The 15,095-nt window shown below is 35.9% G+C and overlaps 1 protein-coding gene and 1 pseudogene across 7 annotated transcripts in view; both read right to left on the reverse strand.

Annotated features, from left to right (window-relative positions):
* Window positions 1–316: 316 nt before the first annotated feature.
* The window catches only part of TBC1D5 (TBC1 domain family member 5), a 294,380-nt gene continuing 279,601 nt past the window's right edge, over window positions 317–15,095 (reverse strand). For 6 of the 7 annotated variants that reach the window (XM_088150763.1, XM_088150764.1, XM_088150760.1 and 3 more), the window contains one exon: window positions 317–3,986. In XM_088150763.1, the coding sequence (XP_088006889.1) occupies window positions 3,693–3,986 (294 nt within the window). In that variant the 3' untranslated portion in view covers window positions 317–3,692. Of the gene's footprint in view, window positions 4,005–4,081; window positions 4,195–15,095 lie in introns of all 7 variants that reach the window. The other variant, XM_088150765.1, reaches the window with a different exon arrangement.
* On the reverse strand, window positions 11,919–13,777 carry LOC103053261 (CCR4-NOT transcription complex subunit 7 pseudogene; annotated as a pseudogene).

Below are 15,095 nucleotides of genomic sequence, written 5' to 3' on the forward strand. Positions count from 1 at the left end.
ATTTAATAATTGTGTAGGACTAATCTGATAGGAATTGGCTTCTTCAGGAGGAAGAGTGATATAAAACCAAAATGAATACAGAAGGGTTAATATTTGTAGGACTATAGGGATAGGTCTGTCCTTTTTTCCTTCCTATTTCTTTGACCTGCAATCATGTGTCCCAGGGTGTAATGCCTTGAAGGTACTTTATGTTGTTTATTGCTATCACTTGTACATTAAAACATTGGTTGTAGTGAGAATTCAGCTTTCCTAAGATGGGTAAGATATAAACTAATCTTGACTTTTGCAAGATAAAACACAAAATTCAAAATGTGTGCATGTTAGTTCTTTCTTTAATAAAGAATGCCAGACATTTTTAGAGAGGGAAGATACAAACTTTCACAGCTAAAAATGAACATCCAGTCACTAAATGATCATCAACATTCTTCAGCAATGTGAGATGACATGCAAAAGATGAAATCATATTTTAAAGATGCAGGAAACTCAGAGGAGCTTCCAACAGGTTGAAAAATGTTTTAGAACATCATATATTAATACTAATCAATGGTTTATACTCAATATTCTTTCCTGTCAGCTTATTGTTAACAATGGCTGAGATGAGCAGATTGCATTTAAAAGAGAAAATAAATTGGTACTTTAATTTGGGAACCTTAGTAAACCTGATAGAAAGCAATATTATATTATTATGATCTAATCTTTTTTGGATTGACACTTCCAGTATCATGAAAAAAGAAGTTTGGTATATGATTACGTTTTACCATTACATGGCATACTGATGTATCCAAAGGAATTATTCACCTTTCTCTGTTAGCAAAGTGTTATTTATTATATGAAACCACAGACGCCTACAACATTGAGGAAGTAAATACATACAAATTAAAGCAAACTTATTAAAGCAAAAACTGCTCTGACAAGAAAAATAATTTGATCCATGAAATCAGTAAATAGGAGTCAAACATTTTAAAAACCAAAAAAAAAAAAAAAAAAACCAAACAGAGAGAGAAAGAGAGAGAAAAGAAAAGAAAAAAGAAAAAAGCAAACTTTCACACAACTGTCTTTTCCTCCCTCCAAATACGGTGAAAGGTGATCTACTATTTTCCCATTTATTCTGCTTCATTTCCCACTCTTAAATAACAGTTTGCTTTAAATGGCCCTTTTCAGTGTATGGTAACAGGAAAAAAAAATCAGGGCAGAAAGGAGTAAGGTTAGCCATGTTTAAAGGATCAAAATTAATCACCAGTCATGTAATCCTCTTTTATCATCTTCACAAAATTCAAGGAAATTAAATATAGACCACCGGGCTGAATCCTGAGGTGATTTGTTTTGTGAAAGTTTAAATAAAAAAGAGTATTAGGTTTAAGCTTGCATAACCAGAGCATGTTTAGGTTTTTCATTTGGATCAGCAGTCATGTGATGACTTTATTCATTAATTCCACTAACTACATGTTCTGAAGCTCTTTATAGAAACTCTCAGTATTACGTCTAATTTTAAAAGGCACAGGGAGCATCTTCTCATAACTCATTCAAGTTATCTGAATATGTAATTATGCAACTGCCACATATAATAGCAATTACTTGATAATTTTTGTCTTCTGCCCAAGAAATTCATAGATGCAAAATGGGCTGAAGGACAGTGTATTATAAACCCAAGTGAATTTGGGGAGAACCAAATGAATTCTAGGACAGTCAACTCACTTAAATTTATCACGTTGTTAAGAACAAGTTCAGAAAGTGGTGGATTTTTTAATGCTCCAAATCCCATCTATATGATCTACAAAGTTTCTGGCATAATAGTCAAGGAAGAGCTATATGTTATGTAACTAGATTCTCTGTACTTTGTGATCAGGTTACAATTTGGGTTGTCATGATTCACACAACATACTCAGAGAGAGAAGAATTGCTCATGGACATTGTAATGACAGTTTTATACATCACATTCTCATGCCCTATCACTCATCATGATTATGGTTACAGTATTGAGTGTCTAATAAAAATAAAGCATACCAGAAGCATTGTGCCTATGAATGAAGCTCTGAGAATATCATTCACCAGAAGGGAAAAAGAAAAGGGCACATTAATACTAACACTTTTGTCATCATTAGTTCCAATGGTTCAAGAGATAATGATACCCAACCTTTTGAGTAAAGCCATCTTTTTTAATGGGTTATATATATTGTGGCTAAGGGAGTTTCATTTCTAAGAACTGCTGATAACCTATCAGAGTGCTAATTAGTCTTTGGAGGTTAAATCATTGCACCAATGCCTCTCTTCTTAACTAGATCTGGAGAAAGCTTATATTACAGTCCGTTTGCTGGAATACAAAAGTGTATGTTGGTTTCAAGACCCATTTCCCTGTGTAGTTAAACTGCATTCAACTTGCAAACCAGAAAAGAGTTTTGAAAATGCAACCTGCTTGGAACTAATGCCACATATTAGGAAGAAAGACCAGCAACAGGTCAGTGATTTTGGCCAATTAATCTCAATATACCATTTCCCCCCCTCTCTTGGTCAATAGAATTAGCAAGTGCAATCTAGTACAATGCTGTGGAATAACTTTAGCACTGGCTGCCTGAGAAAAGGGGACCCAACTGGAAATCAGAGTGCCTCCATGAAGTCCAGACTTTGGGCTGTTTCATAAAGTTCATGTTTAGTTATTCTTAAACTACTATTGCTGGGTGAGACTTCGGCCATAAAGGAACCATAGTGGAACTCTTCCTAGCATTATTTACTACCAATTAATTTTGGACACTGAACTATGAATGTTGTTTTGCTTTCTCCTATTGTCATGAAAACAGAATGAACTACTTCCAGAAATACTTCAGCTCTCTATGGTGCTCTCAGAGAAATTTGTCCTTGAGTAACTCACAATCATCATGGGGATTCAAAACACTAGGAATGTTGCTGTCCTTAGGGCAAGAAGGTAGATCCTGTATTTTTAAATTAAATTAACATTTACAAATAACTCTTTCTACATGTTTAAAGAATACTGCAGCATAAGATCCTCAATGAACTTAGGAACAGAGAGGATGGTAGAAATCTTGAAATAACTGTAAAAATACATCTCAGATGGTAGGGAGCAAGTTCAGGACTAGTTGAGCTATAAGCCCAAGTGTTTCAAGGCATCTAATTTGCATTACCTTATAAGAACGTACATTTGTATGAATAGTAGTTATTGGTTCCGTACCATCTGTAAAATCATCATGGTTGTTCTTCTTCAGGAAATAATTCAAGAGGCAGTCAGCACCAGACAGGTAGTAGAATATAACTTGAATCTTTTATTTCTCTTGTCTGATGATAGGAGGAATATCTCACTCTCCTCATAGACTAAATGATCTATCAGGTTCTGAAATTATTTTTATATTAATTTATTTCCCTCATCTTTGGGCAGGTACTTGAGATTATATAATGCATCTTATTCTATATGATGAGGGAGTATAAACTTACTAATTCAATGTTTCAAAAACCTGCTGACAAGAGTAAACCTACAAGTATTTTCACTCATGTATTACATCTTGATATTACATGTGCATATTTTGAAGCAATCATTACATGTTTGCTGTTTTTAGTTTCTGATTAATATGGGTTGCCTTGATGGTACCTGTGCACTGACTAAAACTTTAGCCTTATAAATCTGGAATCCCATCAGACTGAGTCTTGAGGCACAGCAGATGCTAACCTCTTGAATGGCTTCATTACATTTCAAGAGGGCTAACAATTGTAAAATCAGAATCCTTGCTGTTGTTGCTGCTGTTATCATCAGGGCTAGAACTGAGGTTACTTGAAGAGGCAGACATAGATCCCATCAGTGGATCAGTGAAGGCTAAAGAAGTGTGACATGGGGCCTCACTCTTTATGTTCACATCCTGGGAGGCTGGCAGAGTCTGTACATGGTCAGAAGCAGAGACAACATTTTCTTCCTCTTTTGAAACTAGGATATAATCATCACTGTGCCTTTTGACAGGACTTCCATCTGGGTGATCAGCAGCCTGTGAAAGAGAAAAAAACTAATTAAATGATAAAGCTTAAACAGCCCTTTCTTTAGGTTGCAGTTAGAGCAGCCATGATCACAGCTGGCACATACCTCTACAGCTGTGGTTGCTGATGCCTCCACCACTGCTCCCGCATAAAGGTACATGCCAACAAAGGTACATATAAAGGGGGTCCTAGATGGAAACTCTTTAAGCAGCGCCTCTCCTATAGATCATAAAGGATGAGTTGGTTTATCAAGCGGAGATGTTCCTTTTCTTAATAGAAACAAACATAGAACTTTGAAAATTTCCTAAGCTGAGTTGCTGGCTTCCCAACTCCCAAGTATTTCTGCATTCTTTATGTACAATTGAGTACACTTTGTCTTCCCATATGGTGAGTATCTTTATGCATGGAAAATGTCACAAGTGAAGTGGTTCTCAGTGTTTCACAACATGAAAAACATTAATAGGGTTTAATGGTTAGTACTGAATTGCAAAGAATATATTCTGAAATAACTTAAATACAGAGGTTTAAAATGTGAAACTTAAATTGACATATACTTGTTTTCTCAACTCAGTTTCATATACAAAGGTTTCTACAGCATCTTTTGCAATCCTAGCCTTTTCTGATGCTGGTATTTCCAGAGTCTATCCCTATTCTTTTCTCTGTCCGTTTCGGTTTAAAAAATCTTACAGTGACATGAAGCATGTTTTCTTCCATCTGCTCCTGCTTCTGAATAAATGGAAAATGACAGAATTATACTTCCAGGAGCTTTGAAAGTTAACAACCTTAAACCTAGTGCCATATGGTTCTTCAGAACACTCTTCCTGATGAATCTCTGGTAGGGGAATAAAACTCAATAGTATCAAATATAGTCAACGAAGCAATACCCCAAACAATATGCTTTAAGCAGGGCAGCAGGCTTCATGAGTGTATGCCTTCCATATAAAGTAATTGCATTTCTATCACAGTATAAGAAAAAAAACCCTTCAGCAATATATATCATATATATATGGGGGAGAAAGAGAGGGAAAATAAAACAAATTCCTGCTAATTTAGTTAACTGTTGGATAGCTGGAACAGGAATTCAAAGGTTGAATTACTGTTGACGATGAAAGATGGTAAAGTATAAAAAAAAAGAAAGATATTAATAGCAAAGATACGCAAATTCATCTACCTGTTCTAATTCTTTTGCACTGTTTCTATAACTTAAAATCATTTATTTTTCCTGTCATTATTTTGCACATCATTCTCACTGCATTCTAAAATCTAACATTGTCTGCAAATCATTCAACCTGAACAGACTTCTATCATCACTATAAGTATTCCTTATAAATGGAATGTGTTAAATGATGAAAGCAACATCATAAATCTTTGTTTTAACCATTCACTAAGCATTTATTTCGTGTATCTTTTTCATCCATAATTAAACCTACATCTTCACTTACATACATGTATTTATCAACTTTATTCCATAAGATCAGACCACCATTATTCCCGGGCCCTTTGTTTCAGAGACGTACAATATACTCATTTTTTTCTTTCGTTTGTTAATTCATACATAATAAATATATGTTGTCCATACTGCATCCCACCAATTCAGAGGTACATGTAGTATATATATTATGTGAGACATACTCCCTAATGGCTTATTGGATGCACACATTAAACACAGAGAGACAGAAATATTGACAGAGGGAGAGAGGCTGTCCTGTGGATTTCCACTGTGGGTCTTGCTGGCTGAAGAGGTAGGAACCACAATCCTCACCTGCCCCTCCATTTCTTGTTACCTTCCCCAATTAATTCCAGGTCCCCTGCGTGTCTCCCCACTGCCCCACAAGACACTGGAAGTCTCCTCCTCCAAAACCCAACCTCCTTGCCAGATGACCTTCCTTATTTCTAGAGAAAATAATTCACTAATTGTAGAGGTTGTGAAATAGCACTTTTCTGGCCATTAGCAACATTGGTCCCCTGTGTCTTTGATGTAAGGTGTGGCCCAAGTTGAGTAACATGCCATTTGTGTCACAACAAGTCACACAACTATGACACCAGACTAAGCACAGCATGTTCTTTTCTAGCCTTATTTGGGATGTCTAATCATAGTTCAATACAGACTGAAAGAAGACCATTCTCTCTGAAGATTATCTGAGATTGTAATATTACATAAAAGCTGAAGTTAGGAGGTAAGCTTTTCCATTACTGCAATTTGCCAAACTTTTTCAAACCACTGTTTTAAGTTTAGCCCAATATCTAGCAATAACCATCTGAACAGCTATATACAGGTAGGTTGTAAGTGGTTTAAGTTCTTATTTGCTTGGTCATAAATTTGTAGCACTGGCAGCGGTGGTGGTTTTGCACTTGCTAATTAGTACTATTAAAATATTTTATCCCACCACTTTTTCACAGAATACCACGTATACACTATTTTAGCTTTGGAAGTATTGAATAGAGTTTTAAGATGAGATGAGAGAATTGCTGGAGTGAAGATTAAAAGAGAGACATATAAATTATGGGTGTTTGCTGATGACCTGTTGATAATTTTGGAAGAAAAACTAGAGGATTTTGGGGTGTTTGAGATGAAAGTGAAATGCTTGGGTATCACTATGACTAACATGAATTGCATGTTATACCAGAATAATTATGTTAAGACATGGAATGATATTAAGAAGGACGTGTTAAGATGGGAGAAATTACAATTGTTATTGTTGGGGAGAATTTCTGTGATGAAAATGAATGTTTTCTCAAACAATACCTATTGTGACTACTGAGGTACCATTTAAACAATGGCAGAAAGATATATCTAAGTTTGTATGGCAAGGGAAAATAGCAAGAGTTAAATATAAAATACTTCAAGAATGCAAAGAAACGAGAAGGACTGAGGACTGCCTGATTTGAAATTGTAATTTGCAGCCTGCTTCTTAGTCTGGATGAAAGAGAAGGTTCTGTTGAGAAATAAGAGAATTTTAGAATTAGAAGAGCACAATCTGAGGTTCGTATGGCATGGTTTTCTAGGGTATGATAAAGTTAAGGTTAATGTAGATTTTAAGAATCATTATATTAGTAGTGCTGTATTGAGAATATGGAACAGATATAAACACAGATTGTGCCCAAAAATGCATTTACAGGTTTCAGCACAAGAAGCATTTCACAGGAAGGAAACAATAGGTAAAGAAAAATGGTTAACTTATCGAGAGTTGTTAGAACAGGAATATGGAAAATATAAGATGAAATCAAAAGAGCAATTGGCTGCAGAGGGATTTAGTTTTCAATGGTTTTCATATGCACAGTTAAGAAAGAGATTTTAGGTAGATAATAGGACACTTGGAATTGAGCAGCAGAAGACAGAACTTGAACTTGAATTATGTACAAGTGATGAACATGTAATTGCTAAAATGTATAAACTTTTACTGAAATTTGGAACAGAAGAACAGTTAAAGGCTGTATGATAAAATGGGCTAAGAACTTGGACACAACATACTGATGTAAAAGTGGGAAAATAAGTGGTTAAAAAGACTGAAATTTACATTATAACTATTTACAATATATTTACAAAAATATTTACAAAAAGGATGTACCGTAGGTGCATGACTCCAGAAAAATTGTCTAGAATGTATAAAGGTATTTGAAATTTATGTTGCAAATGTGGACAACGTGAAGGGTTATTTTAAGATGCCTGATGGACTTGTAAAAAGGCAAAAACTTCTGGGTTCAAATACATATAATGATACAAAGAATTTTAAAGATCAACATTCAGATGGAACCAGAACTTTTCTTGTTGGGGTTAATGGATAGTCAATTAGAAAAGATCCATGAGGGATTATTTTATATATGATTACTGCTGCGAGACGATTATATGTGCAAAAATGGAAAGACTCTCAAATACCCACAATGGAGGAATGGTTGGTGAAGATGATGGAACTAGCAGAGATGGCAAAATTAATTTGTTTGATTAGAGAAAGATCAACAACTACATTTATCAGTGAATGGAAACCCCTCCCTCCCTCCCTCCCTCCATTTCTGTTTTCTTAATCACTATTTTTTCTTATTCTCTGTTTCTTTTCTAATATTTATATTGTTTTTATCTTGCTAAAAATTTCTTCACTAAAATTATATTAAAAAACAAAAACAAAATCACCACACATATGTACCTGCCCTTATTTTAGTAGCCCCTTCAAAAAAAGGTGAAATATATGCATTTGGCATATTATACCACTTTTAAAACTGTTTCCTTCAACTTTGAGGAGACGGATTGAAATGGCCCAGGCCTTCATTTCTATTTTAGATTGGCAGTTGAACTTGGCAGTTTGTTGTGTTTATTTCAATTACAGTCCTGTGAACTATAGAAACTTGTTGCATTTTCCAATGAGGCCACTGTATTTGTCTTTTTTTTTTGGTCTGGATGTAACAGATGAAAACAAATTGGGACCAATAGGAAACAGAGGGAACAAACTGCAATTTAATCACAAAAGTAAAAAAAAATAAAAATTAAATAAAAATAAGCTTTTAGCAGTGAAGAAATTGTAAATGACTTGGATAAGATTATTTTCTAAAGTGGTGATTATCCTTTTGTAAACCTAAGAGAAGCCAACCACTCTCCTACTTCCCCCTTCTCCAATGATGAAAAAAAGATTCACAAAGATAAAACAAATAATTCAGCACCTCAAGCTTCAGTTAATTTGTAAGTCTGAATTAAATGCTTTTTGCTTGGCCTCAACCATGGCTTTTTCTAATCCCAATATAAGCAGAACATTGATTGAGAATTCATAGTAAGCCAAATCAGAAGCAGTTTTTCTTCTTAGGGGAAACATAATCAGACAGGATAAGCTGGGCTAAGAACTCCCTCCTGTCCTTGCCCCCACTCCCTGCTTGTTTCAGCCAGTATTTCAACTGGCAGAGTCTCACACTGGCCTCTACCAAGGGAGAGCCAAGATGTACCTGTAGAAATGCACTTCTACAGGGGAAGGCGCACAGCATGTTATCTCAGGAATTTGCACTTAATTTATTCTAGCACAAAGCTGTGCCCTATACAGAAGAGAATACTTGGAGAATACAATCACAAACCAGTTTCCATTTTCCTATATGCTGATGAGGCAGTCATTTTATCTTTTTTTTAATATAGTACATTTATTAAAAATTACAATTAAAAAGATAAAACTAGTACAAACGAAAGGAATAGAATAAAAATAAAAATAGAAAGTGTAGAAAAAATATAGAAAGAAAATAGAAAATAAATAAGAATATAGTAAAGAAAAAGAAATATATAAAGAAATGACTTCCCCTTTCATCACAAGAAGTATAAACAATTTTAGTAACTTATCATCTTCTCTAAAAAATACAATAAATGATCTCTTCTTCCCATATCCCATCTCTTACCTATAAACAAATCCTTAAAGCCTTGTTGTTCAGTCCTTATCAGCAAAGGTCCATTAAGGTTTGCCAGAGATAACAACATACTATTTTAACCTTGATCAAATAAACCACTTTTATATTCTTTCCTTTTACTTTTAACAATCTTGATCTTTAATCCATTCAAATAATGTCCTAGAATTTGATTTTTTTTCCATTTTTTCTTTGTCTCTTCTCACAAAATCTTTCAAAGCTTTAAAAAGTCTCTTTTGTAAATCCAATATAGGAAAGTTATCCAGATCATTCTTTTGGTTTGTTATTTGTATATCCTTTTTAATTATTAAGATATCAGCTGGTTTCATTTGTATATCTAGTGTGGCATCTTTTTCCATATCATTCTTGTAATGTATCATTTATAAATCCACTTTCAGATCAGTCTCAGTCTTGTCCAGTAAAAACTTGTTCCTCTTCCATAACATCTTTTAAACACAATTTACCTATAGAGGCAGACACCGTTAAAATTAACTTCTGGGTCTACTGTTCAAAAATGTCCTTCAATTCATCCAATATTACGGTATCTTGCTCCATTCTGTATTAGTAAGTAAAATTTAAGTGTTTTTCTCCTTTAATTGTAATCTTTACTTCCTTCTGGTTCCCTCTAGTGTTCAACCTTCAAAGTTCCATCCTATCATGTTTTTCTAAAGATTTCAATACAAAAGCATTTTCCCACGGGAAGGATTCTTATAATTAATTCCAAAATCTTATTTGAAATCCATCTGGACCCTTAGCCCATTTGTAACTTTCCAAAATCAAAGTTCTAATCACCCTTTTGCTGTTTATTCCAAAATATTTTTTTTCAAGTTCTTAAACTTGTATTTAAAATTCTTTCACTAAGGATTGAAGGAAACTCACCCAGTTCTGTAAAACATGTCAATCCAAAGGTCCCTAATAGATAACTTCATTAGGTACAAATAAATTAGATGTTTTACAACAAATGTCTTGTGTTGTAGTTCCAAAAAAGGACATACCTTCCCATTTAACTTTGGATCTCATTCTTACGTTGTGTTCATTTATGCAGACAATAAATTAATATTTTAAAATAAAAAAAGTATTTTTAGACTATAACTTGTTGGAACAGGGATAAGGAAATGAATCTACAATTCACATGTTATTTTAACTGCGGCTTTCCATCTTTCAATTATTCCTTTCAGACACAAAAGCAAAAAAGGATACATATACTTTCCAGAAGGCTGCAAAGCAGCCCCCCAACTACCCCAAGTTGGTGCCCTTTAAATATTTGGCTGTCAACTTCCAGATATTCCATGTATTTTAGAAGTTATAGTCCAATAAATCTGAAGGTTGCAGCATAGAGGGGAAGACTGCTATAACACTTGTTTTAAACCAGGAGAATCCACAAGAAAGTTCCCCTAATCATACCTCATAGAAAACTGCCCAGCACAATTTAGGCCCCATGAAAGAAACTTTCAATTCAGCAAAGTATACTTGAGAAATTCCCCACCTAGTTGCTTCCATCAGAGAGCTGGTGGGAACATCTGGAAGACGATACACCAGTTATATATATAACAGTAGTTGCTAAGATACCTGTAACTTTGAAGAGAGATTATGCAATGAGTGGTTTTGTTCAATGTATTTGAGACCTGGAAGAAGCAGGCTATACTGGTAGATGAACACTTTTTTCTAAGTCAGGGCAGAATATCCAAATAAAACAGAGGATCTGACACAAAGTCACTGTTCTAAAGTGTAAATGTGATGGTCCACAATTATGAATAGTTAAATTTCCTGTACACTGGAAGGGATTACCATCAAATGGGGAAATTGATTACAATCAGTGCTTTCCCAGTTTAAGGGGAAAGGGCAGGGATAATAACAAACCAATACTAAGGCAAATTAAAGTTTACCAGTAATGTCATTATCATTTTAGCTTTCTTCTTCTATCTGCCACATTGTTCCTACATGTGCTTATGTACAGATGGGCTAGGTACATGGCTACATTTAATCCAGAAATGCCTACACATCAAGGCCATAGGAACAGTCAGGTTTAGTACATACAAAGGCAAGAGTAAAGTGTGCTGATAAAGAGGAAAAGAATGCCTTATTGTCCAAGGAATTCAACCAGAGATAAAACCTATTGTACAAGCATGTGGAGCTTAGAAAAAGTGTATTCTCATTTCATGTCACGATTGTTTGTTGGCTTCTTCTTCATATGCATTTCTTGTTCCATTCTGCATATAAGATGAACCAGAACCAAGACCATACAAGTGACCACCGTATTTGGCATCATCAATGTGATCTTCAAAGAACATTTATCTCGTCGAAGGCTTTCACGGCCGGAATACAATGGCTGGTGTGGGTCTTCCGGGCTGTGTGGCTGTGTTCTGGAAGTTTTGTTTCCTAACGTTTTGCCAGCATCTGTAACCAGCATCTTCAGAGGGCAGGAGCACAGACAGGAGCAGTTCTCTCTGTGCCCAGGACGATGTGACCCTGTTGTGGGTATTTATAGAGATCAGGGAGGGTGCCTGAAGGGTGTGTGTGTGTGTGTGTGGGGGGTTGGGGTTGGGTTAATGATTGGCTGCTTGTTTTGGTGTCAGAATATGTGTGTATCTTCCTGGGGGTTAGGCAGGGTTTTTTCCATTGAGTTGTTAACGAGTAGCTGCTGAGGGTGATTAGCATGTTCATTGTGTGAATTGTTCACGCATCCTGGTAGTTGAGCTGAGTTCGTTGACCTTTTGCAGGCTGTATTTTTCAGGATTGGTAGCCAGGTTTTGTTGATTTTTAGACTTTCCTCTTCTTTATTGAAACTGTGCTGGTGTTTGTGAATCTCAATGGCTTCCTGGTATTGCCTGGTATAGTGGCTGTTGGTGTTGTCCAGTATTTCTGTGTTTTCAAATAGGATTTTGTGTCCAGTGTGCTTGAGAGCATGTTCAGCTACTGCAGATTTTTCTGGTTGCTGTAGTCTGCAGTGTCTTTCGTGTTCTTTTATCCTGGTATGGATGCTGCATTTTGTGGTCCCGATGTATACTTGTCCGCAGCTGCATGGTATGCGGTATACTCCTGCGGCGATGAGGGGATCCCTTTTGTCTTTTGGTGATTTTAGCATTTGCTGTATTTTTCTGGTGGATCTGAAGATTGTTTGGACTCCTGCTCCCGTCTGTGCTCCTGCCCTCTGAAGATGCCGGTCATAGATGCTGGCAAAACGTTAGGAAACAAAACTTCCAGAACACGGCCACACAGCCTGGAAGACCCACACCAGCCAACATTTATCTCATTTTGAAGAAGGCCATGCCTGTTAGCAGAGAATCAGATCCTGCCTGATGCTGTGGACCTATCCTCTCCAACTGCTCAACAACTTGTTGTAATCCACCCTTGAGATTTTTGCAACTCTTCATAAGGTACTTTGTACCATAAATGACAAGGAAAACAGTCTCAGTATTTCAAAGAAGTCTCTCTCTTCTGCTGATAAATTGGAATTTGTCAAGATCTTGATCAGATATCCAAAGTCATAGCCACTATGAAATGAAAGCCACTTGATTCCTTCACAGAGTACAACATTCAAAGTCATAAGAAGTTCAGCAAAGTACTGAGTCTCAATTCCTTCCTCCTCATGTTTTTTGAACTGGATTCCAGATGTTTTTAATAGCTCTATAGAATCTTGGGCATAAATTAAATTGCCCTGCTGAAGTTCCTGGAGGGTATTCACCTTGCTCATTCATGAATGTCACCCCTAACTGGATTATTTTAAGTAAATCTACATTACAGCAGAATAGCTGGTACTGACAGTCCACATTGTTTCTGGATTCTCTGATAGGTTGTGCAACCACACCAGGAAATTCTGTGTCCATGACAACATAGTTAAACTTCTGTATAACCTGATGAATTTTCTTCATCTCTTCATCCAGGTTACAAGCCCACACTTGACAAATTCTTTGGCTGCTGGCATAATTAGGTGGTTTTGGGTACCAGGCATCAAAAAGGTATACTTGATGAAAAGACAGTTTCATAAAACAGGTTTAAATTTATACGCAAGGGGAAGACAGAGGGTTGAGTGGGGACCCAGAAGCAGAGGCAGCCCCAATGCAGTGAGTAAGAGTGAGAAAGCATGGAAAACCACTCATGTGGCTTCCCCCCAGCCTCCCAGTGCACAAAGCCATTACATCATCCCAAAGGTTCCTAACAGATGAAAACAAGCAATTTCCAAAAGTGATTAGAAAAGGAAGTATGCAAACCCACTGTCCTTTTGAAGGCACGGACCATGGTTTGAGTGAAGATGGCTTTCCCTCATCTCACAGAGCTCTAATCCTGCTGGAGACCGCTATCTTGCGGTCTCCTCATGAGGAACAGCTGTATGGAAGCAGTCATTTTATCTGCGCCTAAGTTGGTTTGTAGCAATCTGCTGGCACACTACTGTCATATTGTCATGATGAAAAGTTAGAAATCAATTATCCCAGAACAAAGGTGATTATATTCTCTAGAATAGAATTATTTTATATATAAACTCAAAAGTTCCTTATTTTATTTTCCTAATCTTCTTCTCCCCCTCTTCCTCCTCCTCCTCCTCCTTTCACACAAAATGTGAAACTTTGAATAATAATGCATTTAAATATCATTTTGAAAAACTAGGATTCCTGTTTCTTATTCATTATTAGTATAAATATATCAATATAATAATATTTATTATGATTCATTGGAAATGCTACTGGAGCAAGATAGAAAATTGCAACAGAATCTATACCACAATAGGCATCTAATCAACTAAAGATAAAATATGAACAAGTCAAGAATAATTTTGGCGTAGATTTAGAAAAAAAAAAGTATATGTAATCAACAATCACCATATATCCAACTCTAGCAAGTAAGCTTGTATGAGAATTACATATAGTTGGAGCCATTTTATGGACAGGAACTCTGCTTCTCCCATCCAAACCAAAATGGCCCATCTCTGTCTAAAAAAATATGAGAAATATTTCTGCTATTCTTAGATGCTTCATCTCCAAGCAGTTTTCCCTCGGATGTTAAAGATTGCTGCTTTCTCTGTCTTCTTGCATTGGTCCCATAATTCATCACCACAGAGAAATAACTTAAAAGAAAAATGAGTCTTCTGCTTACCACGTAAGTATTTAAACAGTCAAAGGTTCACTTAAAATACACATTTAACTACTAAAATCAAGAACTGCAGCCTTTCGTGGTTCCTGCTTCTTCCACTTCTTCAGCTAAGTGTTCCTGCTGATTAGTAAGTCAGGCACAGCTTTCTTCAACTTTCCTCCATCCTCTGAAGGAGAAAATTGTCAGCAAGATAAGTCAGGAATTTCCTGTAGGATCATACTTGGCAGTTTGACTTCTAGCAGGTGCTGAATTAATTAAAGTCTGCCATCTTCATGCCTCTTTGAAAGATCTGCAATTGAGGAATTCATGCTCATCTCGTTTGGGATGCTGACAGCGGATGCCAACAGCAGTCTTACTTCTATTTGTTTGTCCATTTATTTTAATCTAGGTTCTGTTTACAGCACTGCCAAGTTTAGTTCTTTAGAATTCATGAGTAGAAATTGATATTTTTGCCACATATTACAACCTCTCTCTCTCTCTCTCTCTTTTGCCTGTGTTCCTTTGGAACAAATTGTTTTCTTTAATGGCTATATTCCAGTAGAAGCTGTCCCACAGGTCTCCATTAAAACTGTTAAATTGTATTTGTATTTCTGTGCTAATAAGTCTAACTCTTTTTTAATAGGTCTAACTCTTTTTTAATAGGTCTAACTCTTTCTTAA

Source organism: Python bivittatus, unplaced genomic scaffold, assembly GCF_059951505.1.
Source record: "Python bivittatus isolate LINGU-HERP-01145 unplaced genomic scaffold, Pbiv_v1 ctg000610_np1212, whole genome shotgun sequence".
Taxonomy (NCBI): domain Eukaryota; kingdom Metazoa; phylum Chordata; class Lepidosauria; order Squamata; family Pythonidae; genus Python; species Python bivittatus.